The sequence below is a fragment of the Solea solea genome, chromosome 11 (assembly GCF_958295425.1).
Source record: "Solea solea chromosome 11, fSolSol10.1, whole genome shotgun sequence".
Lineage (NCBI taxonomy): Eukaryota > Metazoa > Chordata > Actinopteri > Pleuronectiformes > Soleidae > Solea > Solea solea.
Window position 1 is genome coordinate 11,809,751 of NC_081144.1, and position 17,013 is coordinate 11,826,763.

General features: G+C 44.4%; 1 protein-coding gene across 2 annotated transcripts in view; it reads left to right on the forward strand.

Annotated features, from left to right (window-relative positions):
* lrp1ab (low density lipoprotein receptor-related protein 1Ab) overlaps positions 1-17,013 on the forward strand; it is a 78,603-nt gene that overhangs the window by 55,935 nt on the left and 5,655 nt on the right. For both annotated transcript variants that reach the window (XM_058642538.1, XM_058642539.1), the window contains exons 42-81: positions 1,995-2,184; positions 2,361-2,565; positions 2,672-2,864; positions 3,275-3,400; positions 3,512-3,640; positions 3,944-4,063; positions 4,352-4,465; positions 4,573-4,722; positions 4,818-4,940; positions 5,128-5,244; positions 5,356-5,484; positions 5,611-5,739; positions 5,900-6,040; positions 6,147-6,334; positions 7,267-7,450; positions 7,544-7,629; positions 7,746-7,865; positions 7,968-8,155; positions 8,292-8,497; positions 10,238-10,426; positions 10,560-10,708; positions 10,922-11,015; positions 11,120-11,236; positions 11,319-11,438; positions 11,531-11,653; positions 12,689-12,814; positions 12,936-13,052; positions 13,648-13,754; positions 13,878-14,010; positions 14,155-14,277; positions 14,391-14,513; positions 14,598-14,735; positions 14,821-14,958; positions 15,045-15,164; positions 15,267-15,553; positions 15,647-15,825; positions 16,030-16,136; positions 16,296-16,415; positions 16,508-16,684; positions 16,788-16,928. In XM_058642538.1, coding sequence (XP_058498521.1) covers positions 1,995-2,184; positions 2,361-2,565; positions 2,672-2,864; positions 3,275-3,400; positions 3,512-3,640; positions 3,944-4,063; positions 4,352-4,465; positions 4,573-4,722; positions 4,818-4,940; positions 5,128-5,244; positions 5,356-5,484; positions 5,611-5,739; positions 5,900-6,040; positions 6,147-6,334; positions 7,267-7,450; positions 7,544-7,629; positions 7,746-7,865; positions 7,968-8,155; positions 8,292-8,497; positions 10,238-10,426; positions 10,560-10,708; positions 10,922-11,015; positions 11,120-11,236; positions 11,319-11,438; positions 11,531-11,653; positions 12,689-12,814; positions 12,936-13,052; positions 13,648-13,754; positions 13,878-14,010; positions 14,155-14,277; positions 14,391-14,513; positions 14,598-14,735; positions 14,821-14,958; positions 15,045-15,164; positions 15,267-15,553; positions 15,647-15,825; positions 16,030-16,136; positions 16,296-16,415; positions 16,508-16,684; positions 16,788-16,928 — 5,766 coding nt within the window. The remainder of the gene's footprint in view (positions 1-1,994; positions 2,185-2,360; positions 2,566-2,671; positions 2,865-3,274; positions 3,401-3,511; positions 3,641-3,943; positions 4,064-4,351; positions 4,466-4,572; positions 4,723-4,817; positions 4,941-5,127; positions 5,245-5,355; positions 5,485-5,610; positions 5,740-5,899; positions 6,041-6,146; positions 6,335-7,266; positions 7,451-7,543; positions 7,630-7,745; positions 7,866-7,967; positions 8,156-8,291; positions 8,498-10,237; positions 10,427-10,559; positions 10,709-10,921; positions 11,016-11,119; positions 11,237-11,318; positions 11,439-11,530; positions 11,654-12,688; positions 12,815-12,935; positions 13,053-13,647; positions 13,755-13,877; positions 14,011-14,154; positions 14,278-14,390; positions 14,514-14,597; positions 14,736-14,820; positions 14,959-15,044; positions 15,165-15,266; positions 15,554-15,646; positions 15,826-16,029; positions 16,137-16,295; positions 16,416-16,507; positions 16,685-16,787; positions 16,929-17,013) is intronic.

The following is a 17,013-nucleotide window of genomic DNA, read 5'->3' on the forward strand; positions in this document are numbered from 1 at the left end:
AGAGCAGGCTGGTTTTTCTTAGGCTCCATCAGAAAATCCTTTGTAATCCAGCGGGGAGCAGTTTGAGTCCAAATTCACAGAGTTCCTCTGTGGCTGTATTGATTTGTTGAAACCAGGCAACAGTGGACAAAATCATCACAGTAGATACTAACAGATGTTCCACTTTAAAAGTCAATGCTACTTGATGCTACATTAAGTGGTAGGAGGCATGTTGTCCATTTAGAAGCTCTTCAGAGGCAGGTAATCTGTAGAATCCACCAGCGGATGATTACTGCATGAAACATGGCATTCAGTCACTCAAGGAAAATAATACAGAAGTAGAGATTAAAAAAAAAAAAAAAAAAAGCAGTAAGAAAAGCCAAATAATGTTCAGCTGTCACATGGATTATCACACGAGTGCAGTGATTGTCAGAAAGGCTCCGTTTCTGAGTGTCAGTGGTCTTCACAACACGTTTGCTACACTGTTTGCACAGTAACCAGGGGCTGAGCTGACTGAGGCGAGGGGAGGGGGAGCGAGGTTGACTTGAATATCGTGTGATCTTCATTTCAACTAAGAGATTAGTTACTCATGCACACAATTTCTTCATTTCTGTCCTCTCGTGTGCATCCATCCAGGGATATGAAGAGCTAATGTTTGTGACACAGGTTTTTGCTCATAAACTGGTGTTTAAGTTGCCCCTTCAGGTTGCTTAACAGCACATTCAGTCTTAAAGTTGTCCCGCATTAAGGTTGATTGTGTCATTCATGTGAAACGTCTAGTAAAGAGCAATTATTGGCTTTCAGCAGAAAGCAAACAGTCGTGCAGAGTGTTCAGCTTTTTATTGTTGGGAATAAGTGGTCATAAACGTGGTTACCAGTGTGACTGGAAACAGATGGATGCACAACTTGGAGCCATAGACCATATGTACAAAATGGATGTAGTCTGACAGTTTGACAACAGTTTACTCCTGGAGCCAACCAGGAAATAAGAATGCATTGCATAACCATTAGGGGGCAGCTTTGCTGGTTGCAAAAATAACACAGAAGTCAATATGAAAATGAGCCCATTTCCACTCCATTTATAATGTTATTATATAAGGAGGAGTTTCAGGTCTTTTTCAATAGAACATGACGTGGATTTTGTAAATGAAGCTCCTGTGAAGAGGAAATTGACAGCTGGTATTGTCCAATAGACACCTGGTTGCAGGTGACATCTGTGAACGTGCATCAACATGGCACCTTCAGATTCCCACGTGTGACTTCATGACCAGTTACCACTTGCTTTGAGCCCATAAAGCTTCAATACTGTGTCCTTTTCCATGAGGTTGTGTGTGGGCAGCACAGTTAAAAATAGTGTCGCTGTATTGTTGTTGCATTAGAGCGTGGTTGCAGGATGAAAGGATAGATATCCGGAACTTTAGCTTTATCTTTGCCGTTGACCTCATCGTCCTGGCCTCTGTCCATGAAGTGACTGCAATTTTCTTCTCAGAACAACAAGAAGTCACCATGACTGCAAGTGTGCATGGGGCGTTGTATTTGTGTGCACAGGCAGTTAGCTATGAAATGACAGGCTGATACAGGCTTTAAACTTTTCCAGGAACACCATGCAGGCTCGGTAAATACTTGGAACTGTGTGGTACAGATTCTTTTTTACCCGCCTTTGTTTGTTGTTTAAACTCGTCCAGTCTTCCTCACAGAGCTTCACCATTCATTTACTGAAGTGGGAAGACGAGGGAAACCTGAAATGCATGTGCCACTGCCCCTTTAATGAAGTCTCACAAAGTTAACCATGGGAACAACCTGTTACAACCATGGCAGTGATTAATGATTTGTTGAATTCTCACTGAAGGTTCTCATTAAAGCTGCTACTCACACTCCTGAGAGGTGATATTTATTTATAGTGAAATAAAACCACTTTATTCTTCTCAAGCTTTGGCGCCATAACAAGTTAAAAACTTTTGCAAAGCATCCAAAAAATGTACCTAGGGCCAACTTCTTCCTTCTCTGTTCCACAGATGTTGGGTCTGTTGAGGGCCTGGCATACCACCGCGGTTGGGATACACTCTACTGGACCAGTTACACAACCTCCACCATCACTCGACACACTGTGGATCAGAGCCGCACTGTGGCCTATAACCGCAACACTGTGGTCACTATGTCTGGAGAGGACCACCCCAGAGCCTTTGTGCTGGACGAGTGTCAGGAGTGAGTCATTAATATTGAAACTTGGTGCTCTGCATTCAGGACCCAGTTCCAATCGCAATTCTTTCTTTATTCCTTTTGAACAGGAGATTTATTATAGTCCACTCAACCGTAACTTTTAAACCAAGACATTTGGGAGCTCCCACATAATTCTTGTCTTGTGTTTGTTCTCGCTTTAGTCTCATGTTCTGGACCAACTGGAATGAGCAGTCTCCCAGCATTATGAGGGCTTCTCTGAATGGAGCCAACATGCTGGTGATCATCGGCAGTGACATTAAAACTCCAAATGGCCTGGCCATAGATCACCGAGCTGAGAAACTCTATTTCTCTGATGCCACCTTGGACAAGATTGAGCGCTGTGAATATGATGGAAGCAATCGTTACGTAAGTCGCCGGTTTCTTGCCTTCTTTTTTTGTCGTTAACAAATATCAACACGTCAAGTTTAAATTCAGTATTTAGTGAATTCATGCCTGTCATTGTCTGCCCCAGGTTTTGTTGAAGAATGAGCCCGTCCATCCGTTCGGTCTGGCTGTGTATGGAGATTACATCTTCTGGACTGACTGGGTGAGGAGGGCAGTCCTTCGAGCCGACAAGTACACAGGAGGAGACATGAAAGTGTTGCGTGCAGACATCCCTCAGCAGCCAATGGGCATCGTTGCTGTGGCGAATGACACCAACAGCTGTGAGTAGTATTTACTGCAGTCAATGTAAGGTTGGCGTCGGTCACACCTCAGGATTACATCATTTCTGCAGGTGTCACTCATGTCGTAAAGGCTTGTTTTCACCATGTAAGAGTTGTTTTTGTCACCATGCTGGTGGTGCTGTGGTCTCTCAGACTGTTGATCCACCATTTTAAGGCTTAAATACCTCAGCAAATAGTGGATGGATTGACAAATATTGGGTATTCATGTGTCCTTGAGGATTATCTTGTCAAAACATAACATGTCTAATATAATTTGGAGCATTGTGCAATGCTGGTGTTGGCATCCTAACTGAGCCACTTCCATAGACTATGAATATAGCCAAGCAAACTTGTTCATGGCTCTGATTTCATGTTGTTGCATTATATGACACATGACTCCCTTCCCTCAGGTGAGTTTTCTCCTTGCCGATCAAATAATGGAGGTTGCCAAGACCTGTGTCTGCCCACGTCCGATGGACGGGTTAACTGCAGTTGCCGTGGTGATCGTCAACTTCTGGAAGACAACACCTGCTCTTGTAAGAGAGAGAGAGAGAGAGAGAGAGAGAACATTTTCAATCATTTCAGCATGCATTGTTTGCACTGGCTTCTCAATTATCAATTTAAATTGGATGTTTCTGCCTCTCCAGCGCTGAACGTGTCCTGTGGAAGTGTGGATGACTTTGAGTGTGGAAACGGTGACTGTATCAACTACAGCCTGACCTGCGACGGCATGGCCCACTGCAAGGACAAGTCCGACGAGAAGCAGTCGTACTGTGGTGAGTTTCGTTACTGAGCTGTTTAACAGACAACAAGGGGACTGTCGCAGGTTGTCGTTCATGTTTTATAATTTGCACATTATTAGATGATCGTCATGTTCAAAGCAGTACACAAATACAGTTAGTTACTAGATCATGAGGTGGCATGGGTTTAGTGTGTCCCTGCAGAGAGAACAGTCCATAAATCAGTGAATATTAAAAAATATGGTTTATCACTTTTATTATAGATTAGACCATGTGTCATTTTGGCAAATAGGACACTGCACTCCAGCGAACACTGATCAACCGCTCTTCTCCTTGCAGCCAATCGCATGTGCAAGAAAGGCTATAGACGCTGCATCAACGGACGCTGTATTGGCCACCAGTTCTGGTGTGATGGCACAGATGACTGTGGTGACCATTCAGATGAGCTGCCCTGTAATAGTAAGTCCTATATGTCGATTCTATTGGAGCAAATGCGTGTAGAATCTGTAGTGAAGCTTGTGAGCGCGGCGGAAAGAATAATCATGTTAGTTTCATATTACAGATGTTAATCATGGCCCTTTTTAAACTGTTCTGCCCTTTATCTGCTTTTCATTGATGCCTTAATTGGATGAGTACGGACGGAATGCTCTTTGACATGTGCATTACTACGAAGTTGACTTAATCAGGAGGTTGCGTTTGATTGTCCACATGCTCCACATGTGTAAATGAAAAAACTCCTTTCTGCAGTGACCCTGTGTAAAGTAGGAGAGTTCCAGTGCAAAGATGGAAGCTGCATCTCCAACTTCAGTCGCTGTGACCAGGTGGTCAACTGTGAAGATGCTAGTGATGAAATGAACTGCCGTAAGTTATCTAACATCTTTTCCTTTCAGAGGCATTTCCTGTACTTGGTTCTTTGTAGCCTAAGTTTAGTTTTTTTTTTAAGCTTTTCTTCTTTTTTTTTCCGTCAGAGCCGACAGATTGTGCCCGTTTCTTCCGTTTGGGAGTTAAAGGACCAAACTTCCAGAGCTGCGAGAAAACCACTCTGTGTTATCTGCCCTCATGGGTGTGTGACGGCAATAATGACTGTGGTGACTTCTCCGATGAGAAAAACTGCCCAGGTTGCATACTTTGTTTCCTCTCTGAAATCTTTCAATTTCTCATGATTTTTTTTTAAAGTCATTTTACATTAGTCTTTTTTTCTGCTGTCTTGCAGACAAAAGGAAGCTTAAATGTCCAGTCAACTTCTTTGCCTGTCCGAGTGGTCGCTGCATTCCTATGAGCTGGACGTGTGATAAGGAGAACGACTGTGAAAACGGAGCTGATGAGACACACTGTGGTCAGTCTCTTGCAATCATCCTGTAATACCCAGATGTTTCTTGAAAACACAAATACTAACCAGAATAACCAGACTGTTTTCCTTTCGACTTCCTGCAGCACATGGAAAGGATGTTTTATGGCTTGGGAAAAAAGTAAATCATTTGTCCAAAAATGCTGAGCTCTCTGTGTTTTTTTTTTTTCTGCAGACAAATTTTGTACATCCACCCAGTTTGAATGTGCGAACCATCACTGTATTTCCAGTCACTGGGTGTGTGATGGCTCTGATGATTGTGGTGATGGATCTGATGAGGACCAGAAATGCAGTAAGTCTCATATTACTCACAGTACTTTTTCCAACGCCCAGTAAAATTGTGGGTAAGATTTCTCTGGTGTAATATCATGAAGTAATTTTTCCCATAACATTGTCATCACAGAATCGAAGACCTGCAGTCCAGAGGCCTTCCAGTGTCCGGGTTCCCATATGTGTGTACCGCAACGCTGGAAGTGTGATGGAGACAAAGACTGTCCTGATGGAGCGGATGAGAGTGTCAAGGCGGGATGCAGTGAGTGGGACTGTTACAAAAACAACCCCGGAGAAAAATAGTTGTCTTTGTCATACGAGTCAAATGAATAAATAGATAAATACAGAAACCGTCTTGATTAACCCGTGTGTTCCTTTCTTCCTCCAGCGTACACCAACAACACTTGTGATGCTGAAAATGAGTTCATGTGCCAGAACAGACAGTGTATCCCTAAGCACTTTGTGTGTGATCATGACATTGACTGCTCTGATGGTTCAGATGAATCCCCCGAATGCGGTGAGTGCCTCTGATTTTTTATCTCTTTATGAAATGAAATCAAGGAAAAAATTCGGACCATTTTTTTTGCTGTCAGTTTGAAATGCATATAATGGCACATGCATTAAACATTAAAAGCAATGACAGTGTTCTGTAAAGATTCATTTCTATCCCGGTGCAGAATATCCAACGTGTGGTCCAGATGAATTCCGCTGTGCCAACGGCCGCTGCCTCAACCAGAAGAAATGGGAGTGCGACGGAGAGTTTGACTGTCAGGATCGTTCCGATGAAGCTCCTAAGAACCCTCGCTGCATGGATTCAGGTGCCATTACCATTTTTAAATAACATCTTGTTCAGAAAGGCTGCAGCTGCCTGCACCCTGGATCAAATTGACACGGATGTAATAAACCTCTCGTGTGTGATTTCAGAGAGAACGTGTAATGAGACAGACTTCATGTGCCGTAACGGCAAGTGCTTGAATGAGACTCTGCTGTGCGACCGCAACGATGACTGCGGCGATGGCTCTGATGAACTCAACTGCTTCATCAACGAGTGTCTCAACAGCAAGCTGAGTGGCTGCTCACAGCTCTGTGATGACCTCAAGATTGGCTTCAAGGTAAGTCCCTAATGCCAAAAGGCAAATCACATGACCTCGTGACCTTGCAGATCTTGATTGGCCAAGAAACTATACTTCCATGACAACATAGCATTGTGGTTCTGCAAGTAAAACAATCATATTCATTTCTCATAGAGATCTTGATTATCTGCCACAATGTAGTAAACATTGATGTGATAGTCACTGCATTTAATTCCTAATGTCAAGAAGTACTGCATTATCCAGAGTCCTCGGGTGTAAAAGCAACACCTCTGAGAGATGGAGCTCACTGTTACCGTAGAAATGCTTAACACAACCATAAAAATCATGTAAGCTACGATTGGACTTTCATCTCTTCGTTGTATTTTTTTGTTCCAAATGAAATGTTTTATGGTCATGGTCTTCAACTGTTTTTGTAAGGATTTTCTGAAATGCCACTGACAAAAGCAGAGCTGTTCTTTAAGGTAGTGGTCACTTTTATGCTCTATTGGTACATGGCTGCTTCACAAACAACGGGGTCTATGCTATTAATGTGTGTTTCCCCCCTGGGGGAGGAATAAAGTCATTCAATTCAATTCAATTAATGGTGAGTTTGGACCCACTCACGTTAGGTATGTGGTTACATAAGACAAAAACGTGTTTTGGTCCCTTGAAATTTGGTCCCGTTCTTAGAACTGCTCGACTGCTCATATTTGTGGTGTTGAGGGTGTGGTCAGAGCTGCATTTTAAAAAAATAAAAAAATAAATAAAAATTGCGTCAGAAATATTTGGGTGTGTGTCTAGTTCTTGCCACACAACACCGGAGATGTTGGATGTGTAAGAATTTTGGTCAAGAACACATCTGTCAGGTTTACTGGAAGCGTTTTTTTGACCCTTGTAATTAGTCTAGACATCATGTGGCAGAAAGCTGTGAGATTTTGACATATCTGGTTCCGTGCTCTTGCACCCTTCAGTGCCGCTGTCATCCTGGCTTCCAACTGAAGCGCGACGGGAAGACGTGTGTGGATGTAGACGAATGTACCACCACCTACCCCTGCTCTCAACGCTGCATCAACACACATGGCAGCTTCCACTGTCTGTGCGTGGATGGCTTTGAACTCAGCCCCAACGACCCCACCATCTGCAAGTCCACATCTGGTAAGGCATATTTGTGCTTATTTTTGCATTTGGATGTTGCGGTTTGGAAGTAATTCCTAAAACATATGTTTTCCCTTTGATATCTGCATGCAGAAGAGGAGCCCTATTTGATCTTTGCTAACCGGTACTACCTGAGAAAACTCAACCTGGACGGTTCCAACTACACCTTAATAAAACAGGTGAGCGTCTTATCTGGATTGGTTTCTCAGTTTGATTAACTGAAAGACAAGGTGAAGTTCCGACTGTTAGCCATTCATACACCTGCTGTACAATATCGTATCTACCTCTGTTTCAGGGTCTGAATAATGCCGTGGCACTGGACTTCCACTATGCAGAGCATATGATCTACTGGACAGATGTGACCACTCAGGGCAGCATGATCCGACGCATGCATATGAACGGCAGCAACATCGAGGTCAGTGAGGAAATCAAATTTGGCCTCTAGTTACTGTACAGTCTCCATGTGTCAAAGTTGTGAAAATGCCTGAACGGAAACTGTTGCTGACTGCAACGACAGGTTTTACACCGGACCTCCCTGAGTAACCCAGATGGCTTGGCGGTGGACTGGGTCGGTGGAAACCTGTACTGGTGTGACAAAGGACGGGACACCATTGAGGTGTCAAAACTTAATGGGGCCTATCGGACTGTTTTGGTCAACAATGGCTTAAGGGAACCTCGCGCTGTTGCTGTGGATGTTCGCTATGGGTGAGTAGCTCATCTCAACTAAGTTTAAAATGAGTTTATTTTAACTCATATATCCCAAAGGTATGTTTGTGTTACAGAGTCACGCCTGTTTAGAATAGTTTTAACTGGAAAACTGTCTTTTTGTCCTGATCTTAAGGTACCTGTACTGGTCTGACTGGGGTGACAACCCTCACATTGGGAGAATCGGCATGGACGGCACCAATAGAAGTGTTATCGTAGAGGATAAGATCACCTGGCCCAATGGACTCACCCTGGACTTCATCAATGACCGAATATACTGGGCTGATGCGAGGGAGGACTATATTGAATTTGCCAGCCTTGATGGCACCAGCAGACACACAGGTAACCTGGTGTTACAATCATATAGGTTTCCAAGTAGGCAACATTGAAACACTCCTTTAGCTCATTAATGTACTGAAGGATACAGTGTGTACTATTTTTATGTGGAGAAGTTGCATAATGAAGGAAAAACTCAAATAACAAAGGAAGACAGGGCCTTGGGCAGCCTTAGCAAGGAGGCCCAGACAGCGCCTCTCCCTGGCCACTACTACCAGCTCCTCTGGGGGCATTCCAAGGCGTTTCCAGGCCACCTGAGAGATATGATCCCTTCAGTGTGTCCTCGGTCAGCCCCGGGTCTCCTCATAGAAGGATATGCCTGAAAGACCCCCCCAGGGAGGCATCCAGTAGGCGTCTTAACCAGATGCCCGAACCACCTCAGCTGGCTCCTCTTGACGTGGAGGAGCAGCGGTTCTACTCTGAGCCTCATTTCGGCTGTTCACGATCTCGTTTCTCTTGTCAAATAAATCCAGACTTGGACTCATTTGAGACTCCAGATGGTTGTGTGTGGTGCTAGATTCCTGTGAGCACATGCCCAGGGGACAGAGACATTGAATAGGGGAGATTGTCCTGATCAGTGAGACTTCGAACATGTATGACGTCTGCATAGCCCTAGGTTGTTTAGCACACTTATACTACAATAGTTGATATTGTCAGCCAGCTGGGCGCACAGAGGAATTCTGAAGCTCTGCAGTGTCTGTATTGAAATTTCCCACAGTTGCTAAACTCTTCTCAGCTCATGAACAGCTGTGGCATTCCATTATTTTGTAGATGAACAGCGTACGTTATGTACAATCGTGGGTGTGTGGGATTGTATACAATGTCCAGAATTTACATGTTGCAATATACATTTTGATGAATGCATTTTTTTATACACTCGATCTAAGGTCATTGATTATAGCAAATCACAGTACTGTCTTATCCTGCTGGTATGTCTAGTCAGCTATACACCCCTCCTTTGATACACATGCACAAACACCAAAGTGGGCTTGTGTGTGTGTGTGTGTATGTGTGTGTGTTTGCAGAATAAGATAAGGATTGACCAAAGGGCACTTCATGCTAATCTGACTAATATCTCTCTTCCAATGTTGTATAGCCAGTCCTGAAAAAAAACCAATTGCTACTGACTGATTGGGGTTTTGACAATTCAGACTTTCTAAGCAGTTACTTCATGACCAATATGCCTGTGTGCTGTGTCCTCCCACATGTGCCCACATATTTGTTTTGCTGTGTTCAATAGAAAATATTAGTGTTTCCATCACACACCTCAACCTCAAACACTAGGAGCAAACAGATGATAGGAATATAGGAGCAGCAAAGATCCAGTTAGAGTGTAAAACCTAATCAGGCGTACAGTTGATTGTATAACGCGCAGATATAGTGGAGCTACTTTAGCTGCGTCCCACCCTGCCGCTCTGTTATATTGTAACAGTGCTCGAGAGTCCACGGGATTTCTCTTTGGGACACAGTCATTCGATTTCTAGAATATGACGGTAGTTGGTTTGAGATTGGCATGTAACTTATTACTCTTTGTATTTGATAAGACACTGGCTGTTTTATGCTGTAGGCACTAGGGTTGGGACATTTTAAGATTTCACTATGAATTACAATAAAAAGCACTCACTCTACTGATGGGATACTCACAAATAGGTCAAATAATTATAATTTCACATAGGCAAAGGTGGGAGTCATGTCTTATAATGATCTGATTTAAGATTTGATTGATTTCTGGTGTGTTTTTTGCAGTTCTCAGCCAGGACATCCCCCACATCTTCGCCATGACTCTCTTTGAGGAGTACATTTACTGGACCGACTGGGAAACCAAGTCCATCAACAGAGCTCACAAGAGTCTGGGAACCAACAAAACCACCTTGATCAGCACCCTGCATCGGCCCATGGACATCCACATTTACCATCCCTATCGCCAGCCTGAGGGTAAAAGACATTATTAGCACCACATGCAGAAAGGGATGCGTTCTATGCAGTTGCATCATTATACACCAGCTCTTTCTACTTTAATCTAAATATCATAAAACTAAAATCTTTCTTTTTTTTGTCTCTTTCCCAGTGCTCAATCATCCATGTCAGACAAACAATGGCGGTTGCAGTAACCTCTGTCTTCTCTCTCCTGGAGGAGCTTACAAATGTGCCTGTCCCACCAACTTCTACCTGGCCAGTGATCAGCGCACATGCATGTCTAACTGCACAGCTAGCCAGGTATAAAGACTGTGTAAACATCTTATCATCTCTGTGAATATGACATCATGGCCGCTGTTGATAAGTGGCTTTTCAAGTCTGCATGTCTCGCAGTGGCTTGTTTGATGAATTCCTTACACCAAGTGACAGTTGGCTGGTAGCCCAGTGCTACGGTTTCTGTTGTGTCAGTGTTGTACCCCTAAATTAACTGTAATTTCCCTCTTGCTGCTGTAGTTTGTGTGCAAAAACGACAAGTGCATTCCATTTTGGTGGAAATGTGACACAGAGGATGATTGCGGTGACCGGTCGGACGAGCCAGCTGATTGTCGTAAGTGTTCTAAGAAAGATAATGCAGACACGGTGTTTGTCACCATAGGATATTGTTTATGTAGGTTCAGCGTGGTCTTGTTAAACTATCGCTCTGTCTTCTAGCTGAATTCAAATGCAGACCGGGGCAGTTCCAGTGTGGAACGGGCATCTGCACCAACCCTGCCTACATCTGTGATGGAGACAACGACTGCCAGGACAGCTCAGATGAAGCCAACTGTGGTATGTCTTTCTTTCTTTATACTCTACAGTTATTAATTCTCCAAAATCTACGTTTTCATCACCTTTCTTTGTGTCTCTACAGATATCCACGTTTGCCTGCCCAGCCAGTTCAAATGTTCTCACCCAAGTCGCTGCATCCCGGGGATCTTCCGGTGTAACGGCCAGGACAACTGTGGAGAAGGAGAGGATGAAAAAGACTGTCGTGAGTTTAAAGCTCCCCCCCCCACATCTTTGCCATCTTTCACTTTGCTGTTTGACTCCACTCAGTACATGTCTGTTATTCTCCCATCACAGCTGAGGTGACGTGTGCACCCACCCAGTTCCAGTGTGCCATCACCAAACGCTGCATACCTCGCGTGTGGGTGTGTGACCGTGACAACGATTGTGTGGATGGATCGGATGAACCCGCCAACTGCAGTAAGACTAACTGCCTATTTTGTTTTTCTACATCTCTTTATTGTTTACGACACCATAGAGCAACTTAGATTATTGTAACTTCCTGTACGTTGGCTTGGACCGACCCTCTCTCAACCGCCTCCAGCTCAGCACCAGCACCAGTCTCAGCATCCCGGTCTGTTTTCGTATTGATGTTAAACTTCTATTAATTGTCCTCAATGGTTATTATGGCCCATCTGTAGCTTTCTGAGCTCCTGCGTCACCACACCCCAACCAGAGCCTTAAGGTCCTCTGACCAACTATTGCTGGAGTTTCCTAAAACCAGACTTAAGTCTAGAGAGTGACAGACTCTGGAACAGTGTCCCCCTCTATATTAGAACCTCCCAGACCGTAGAGACTTTTAAATCCTCCCTTAAAACCCACTTCTTCTTAATGGCGTTTCATAAATGAGCACATGTTTTTACTGATTACTGTAATTTTATTGTTTTTATTCCTCATCTATTTATGAATTTACATTTTAAAGGTGCTCTAGAAATAAAGTTTGAGTTGAGTTGAAAAAAAACGTCCATCGTGACATAGTAAGCACACCAGTGTGTGTGGTACAGAAGTTTGGACAAGAGATATCGGTGGAAATGTGACACATACACTGTATGTTGCTCAACGAGCTGCTCTCGCACAACAAGGGCTGCAATCTCGCGCTGCTATTTTTCCTCCACGGCATCCCAGACAAACAAAACCAGCCAGATGAAATGTTTTGCATGTTTTATTCATACATCTATCAAACCGTTCGCTTGACAGGCTTCTGACTTTGCGGTTGTGTGCCGTGTCGACTTTGACGTTGTTTGGATAAGAAATGCAAGGATTCATATCCTATCAGTAAAAATGGGACAGAAAAACAAGCAGCCTCAGCTGAACGTCAGCTGAAGCCCAAGAAGCGAGTTCTGCACAGTATTTATTTATATATATGCAGCATAATGCATATCTTTTCTACTCAATAGTTTTGGAGTCATTGATTAGCAGTCGTTAAAATTGTACCCCAAATGTTTCCCTCTTCAGCCCAGATGACCTGTGGCGTGGACGAGTTCAGATGTAAAGACTCTGGACGCTGCATCCCTGCTCGTTGGAAGTGCGACGGCGAGGATGACTGCGGCGACGCTTCAGATGAACCAAAGGAAGAGTGTGGTAAGAATCTCCTCTCCTTCAACCCAATAAAAATTCATGCCACAGATATCTTTCGGACTTTAATGTGAGGATTGAGTAATTTCTTTGCTTTGATCCTCACATTTCCCTGTGCTCTGCGTAGCGGAGAGGACATGTGAGCCGTACCAGTTCCGGTGCAAGAACAACCGCTGCGTACCGGGCCGCTGGCAGTGCGACTATGACAACGACTGTGGGGACAACTCGGACGAAGACAACTGCAGTACGTCTCGGCGGCGGCTTTAAAATAGCACCTTCTTAATACTAAATGCTTGTTACCTCACTGTGCACATTGTCGGTGACACTCACGCCCTCATTGCCTTGACCACTAATTACATGCTCACTCTGCACATTGATCTTGTTGACTGTGTGCACATTCAGCACTAACATCTATTCCCTGTCATTTCTGGTGCATCTTACCTCACCTGATATGTGTTTCATTTCATACTGTCCTGTTGGCATGAGCCAGAGGTAAGTTACTCCATCTTCATATGAAGCACTTCCATATTCAGTGTTGCCTCTGTGCTGTGTCTATTACTTTTCATTATGTTTGTTCTCACTGTGATCCCCACCCACCTCTGAGTCTGGAGGCTCAGCTCTGAATAATAATCTTTATTTTTAAAATTGCTGGGCTGTTTTGCTTTGCCACTAGATGCCACTGCACAGCTCTATTTATAATGTTTGTAGTTGATTCAGTGGCATGTGATAAATAAACCCCTTCCGTGTTGTCTATAGAGTTTTTCGTGCGCTTGTTTCAGCTCGTTTGTGCCGCTGAACGCGCCGTCATCGACACTTACCTCGTCTCTTTTCTTCTCCAGTGCCGCGACAATGTTCCGAAAGTGAGTTTGCCTGCACAAACGGTCGCTGTATTGCCGGGAGGTGGAAGTGTGATGGAGACCATGACTGTGCCGACGGGTCTGATGAGGTGCAGAAATGTTTGTCTTGTGTTTGTTTATGTTTGTGACCTTGGTGTAAGATATTTAATATGATCTAAGTTGGTATAAAGGCCGACTCTCACTTACCTGCGTGCTGGGATGTTTTTTTGCAGCATGGTTGTGATCTGAAGTGCGACAACGACCAATACCAGTGTAAGAATGGACACTGTATTCCCATCCGCTGGCGGTGTGATGCTGATCCTGACTGCATGGATGGAAGTGATGAGGAGAATTGCGGCAGTGCTGGTAAGTGAATTTTTACCCTTTTTAAACTACTATTTTTGGGTGTGAACTGAAATTTCAAACATTTGGTTAACTTTAGCATGCATTAAAAATGTGAAAAGGACAATTTGTGGAAGCATACAAAAAATGCTCCTCCCTTTTTCTCAGCCGGACGTCACTGCCCTCTGGATGAGTTCCAGTGCAACAACACTTTGTGCAAACCGCTCGCCTGGAAGTGTGACGGGGAGGATGACTGTGGGGACAACTCTGACGAGAATCCCGAGGAGTGCAGTGAGTGTGGTCTTGTGAATCACACGCGTATTGATCTATTTTGTTGTTTACCTACTTTTTTTTTACACGGTGCATTTTGTCCCGCTTGTCTTCTTTCTTTGTCTCCCTCCCAGGGAGGTTCCAGTGTCCTCCCACCAGGGCTTTCCGCTGCCAAAACGACCGCGTATGTCTGCAGGTCTCCAAGAGATGTGATGGTGTCAATAACTGTGGCGACAACTCTGATGAAGTGAACTGCCGTGAGTTGTGGACGCATCTAACACTAACCCTACTTTTACTGTAGGAGATTGCTGACCTGTGCATGTGGTGTAATGTGTTCACAGGGGCCCCTCCAGCTGTACCCACATGTGAGAAGGATGAGTTCTTGTGCACAAACAGCAGATGCATCAGCTCCACTCTGCGCTGTAACTTCTTCAACGACTGTGAAGACTACGGCTCCGATGAGATCAACTGCAAGACAGGTGCTCACAGGCCTGAGGACCCAAAAGGTTTAGAAATGAAATGCACTGACTCAGCTCTGACTCGTTTGATTGTTTGTTTTTCCAGATACAAAGCTAAATGACTGTAGGAGTAACAGGACTCAGTGTGGTGATGGAGATGAAGCCCACTGTGTCACCAATGCCACCGACTCCTTCTGCTCCTGCAAACCAGGCTTCCAGAAAATAGGACACCGCACCTGTGGAGGTACAGATGCAGGAAATGTCATGACAAATCATCAAATGTTTAAAATATAGCAGAAGTTCATTGTTGTTTTATTCTCCGTTTTTCAGATAAGAACGAGTGTCTGCAGTTTGGAATCTGTTCCCACATTTGTAACAACACCAAAGGCTCCTTCAAATGCAGCTGCTACAAATATTTTACCAGGATCAATGACACTTGCAAAGCTGACAGTGAGTTTTTCCTGCTTTGAGACTTTTATTTAAAATCTTTTCATGATATTTGTTCATGTCAAAGTTCCCTTTTGACCGTCTTTTTCTGTTTTGCTTATCCAGGCATGAACAGCAGCCGACAGATTCTGTACATCGCTGATGACAATGAAATCCGCAGCCTGGACCCCGGCATGCCCAACTGGCGCTATGAGCAGACCTTTCAAGGCGACGCCAGCGTTCGCATTGATGCGATGGACCTGCACGTCAAGACCAATCGCATCTTCTGGACCAACTGGCACACTGGCCGCATCTCCTCCTATGAACTCCCGGGACAGTCCACGTCGCCGCCGTCCTCCCCCAACTCTCACCGCCACAAACGGCAGAGCGAGGGCCGGATCACCAACCTGCAGGTAATGCTGGTCAAATGTCAGGCAACTTTAAACACGCCCCACGCGCTGAAATATACAACTGCGCTGTAAACACCATGCTGCCTTTTTGTCCAGATCAAAGAGCTGAAGATGCCTCGGGGTATAGCAGTGGACTGGGTGGCTGGTAATCTGTACTGGACTGACTCAGGTCGGGATGTAATCGAAGTGGCACAGATGTCGGGCCAACACTGCAAAACTCTTGTCTCTGGCATGATCGATGAGCCTTATGCCATTGTTGTGGACCCACAAAGAGGGTAAAAGACAGCTGACTGATGGTGGCTTTACTCAAATCACAGAATCATATAATATCTCTGTATATTCTCATTCATCCATGTTGTAATTCTCCAATGTAGCAAACATTTTTAAAAATCTAATCTGACATATATGATATATTGTATCATTGTATGTATTGTATTGTTTTCTGTTTTTCATTCTTGTGTTTTGTGGTTTCTCCTCAGCACCATGTACTGGGCAGACTGGGGGAACCATCCCAAAATTGAGACCGCTGCCATGGACGGCACACTGAGGCAGACTCTGGTCCATGAGAACATCCAGTGGCCCACCGGTCAGTAATGAAGCAGCACAGATTGATTTATCTTTATTCAGATTTAAAGGGTTTGCGTGTCATAGTTCAACAATCTTGACAGTGTGGAGTTGTCCTGTAGATCCATAGATGTTTATTCTAATGTTTTTATCGGTACACTCCTCGACTCTGCCTCTACAGGTTTGGCCGTGGACTACTTCAACGAGCGTCTTTACTGGGCCGATGCTAAACTCTCAGTTATTGGTAGTGTTCGCCTGGACGGCTCTGATCCGGTCATTGCTGTTTCTGGCATCAAAAACAGTTGAGTCCTTTGCACACAGTATGAAACAAAAAGCCCCGGTGATAACATGTCGCAGAAATATTTATTGCCTGATCTGTTTTCTCATTTCCAGACCTGCTCCATCCATTCAGCATAGATATCTTTGAGGATTACATATATGGGGTCACGTATATCAATAACGTTGTCTTCCGGGTCAACAAGTTTGGCAAAGGCCGCATGGAAAACCTTACCACGGGCATCAACCACGCTACTGACATTGTGCTGTATCACCGTTACAAGCAGCCAGAGAGTGAGTGTAAAAACAGATGTCGATGTAAATACTGCAGACAAATAACCAGTGTTTCCCGCAGTCCTGTGCACGTTTAATCCTGTGTCTTTTTTCTCTGTGTTAGTGACTAATCCATGTGACAGGAAAAAGTGTGAGTGGCTGTGTCTGCTCAGCCCCAGTGGACCCGTGTGTACCTGTCCTAATAACTACGTGGCCAACAATGGCACGTGTGTGGAGAGACCAACCCCCACGCAGTCGCCGCTCTGTAAGTCTGCGCAAACAAACGGCACAACCCCTGCTTTCACTTTGACATTTTTAGCATCGGAGTGTGGCTCATGGAGTTCCCCTTT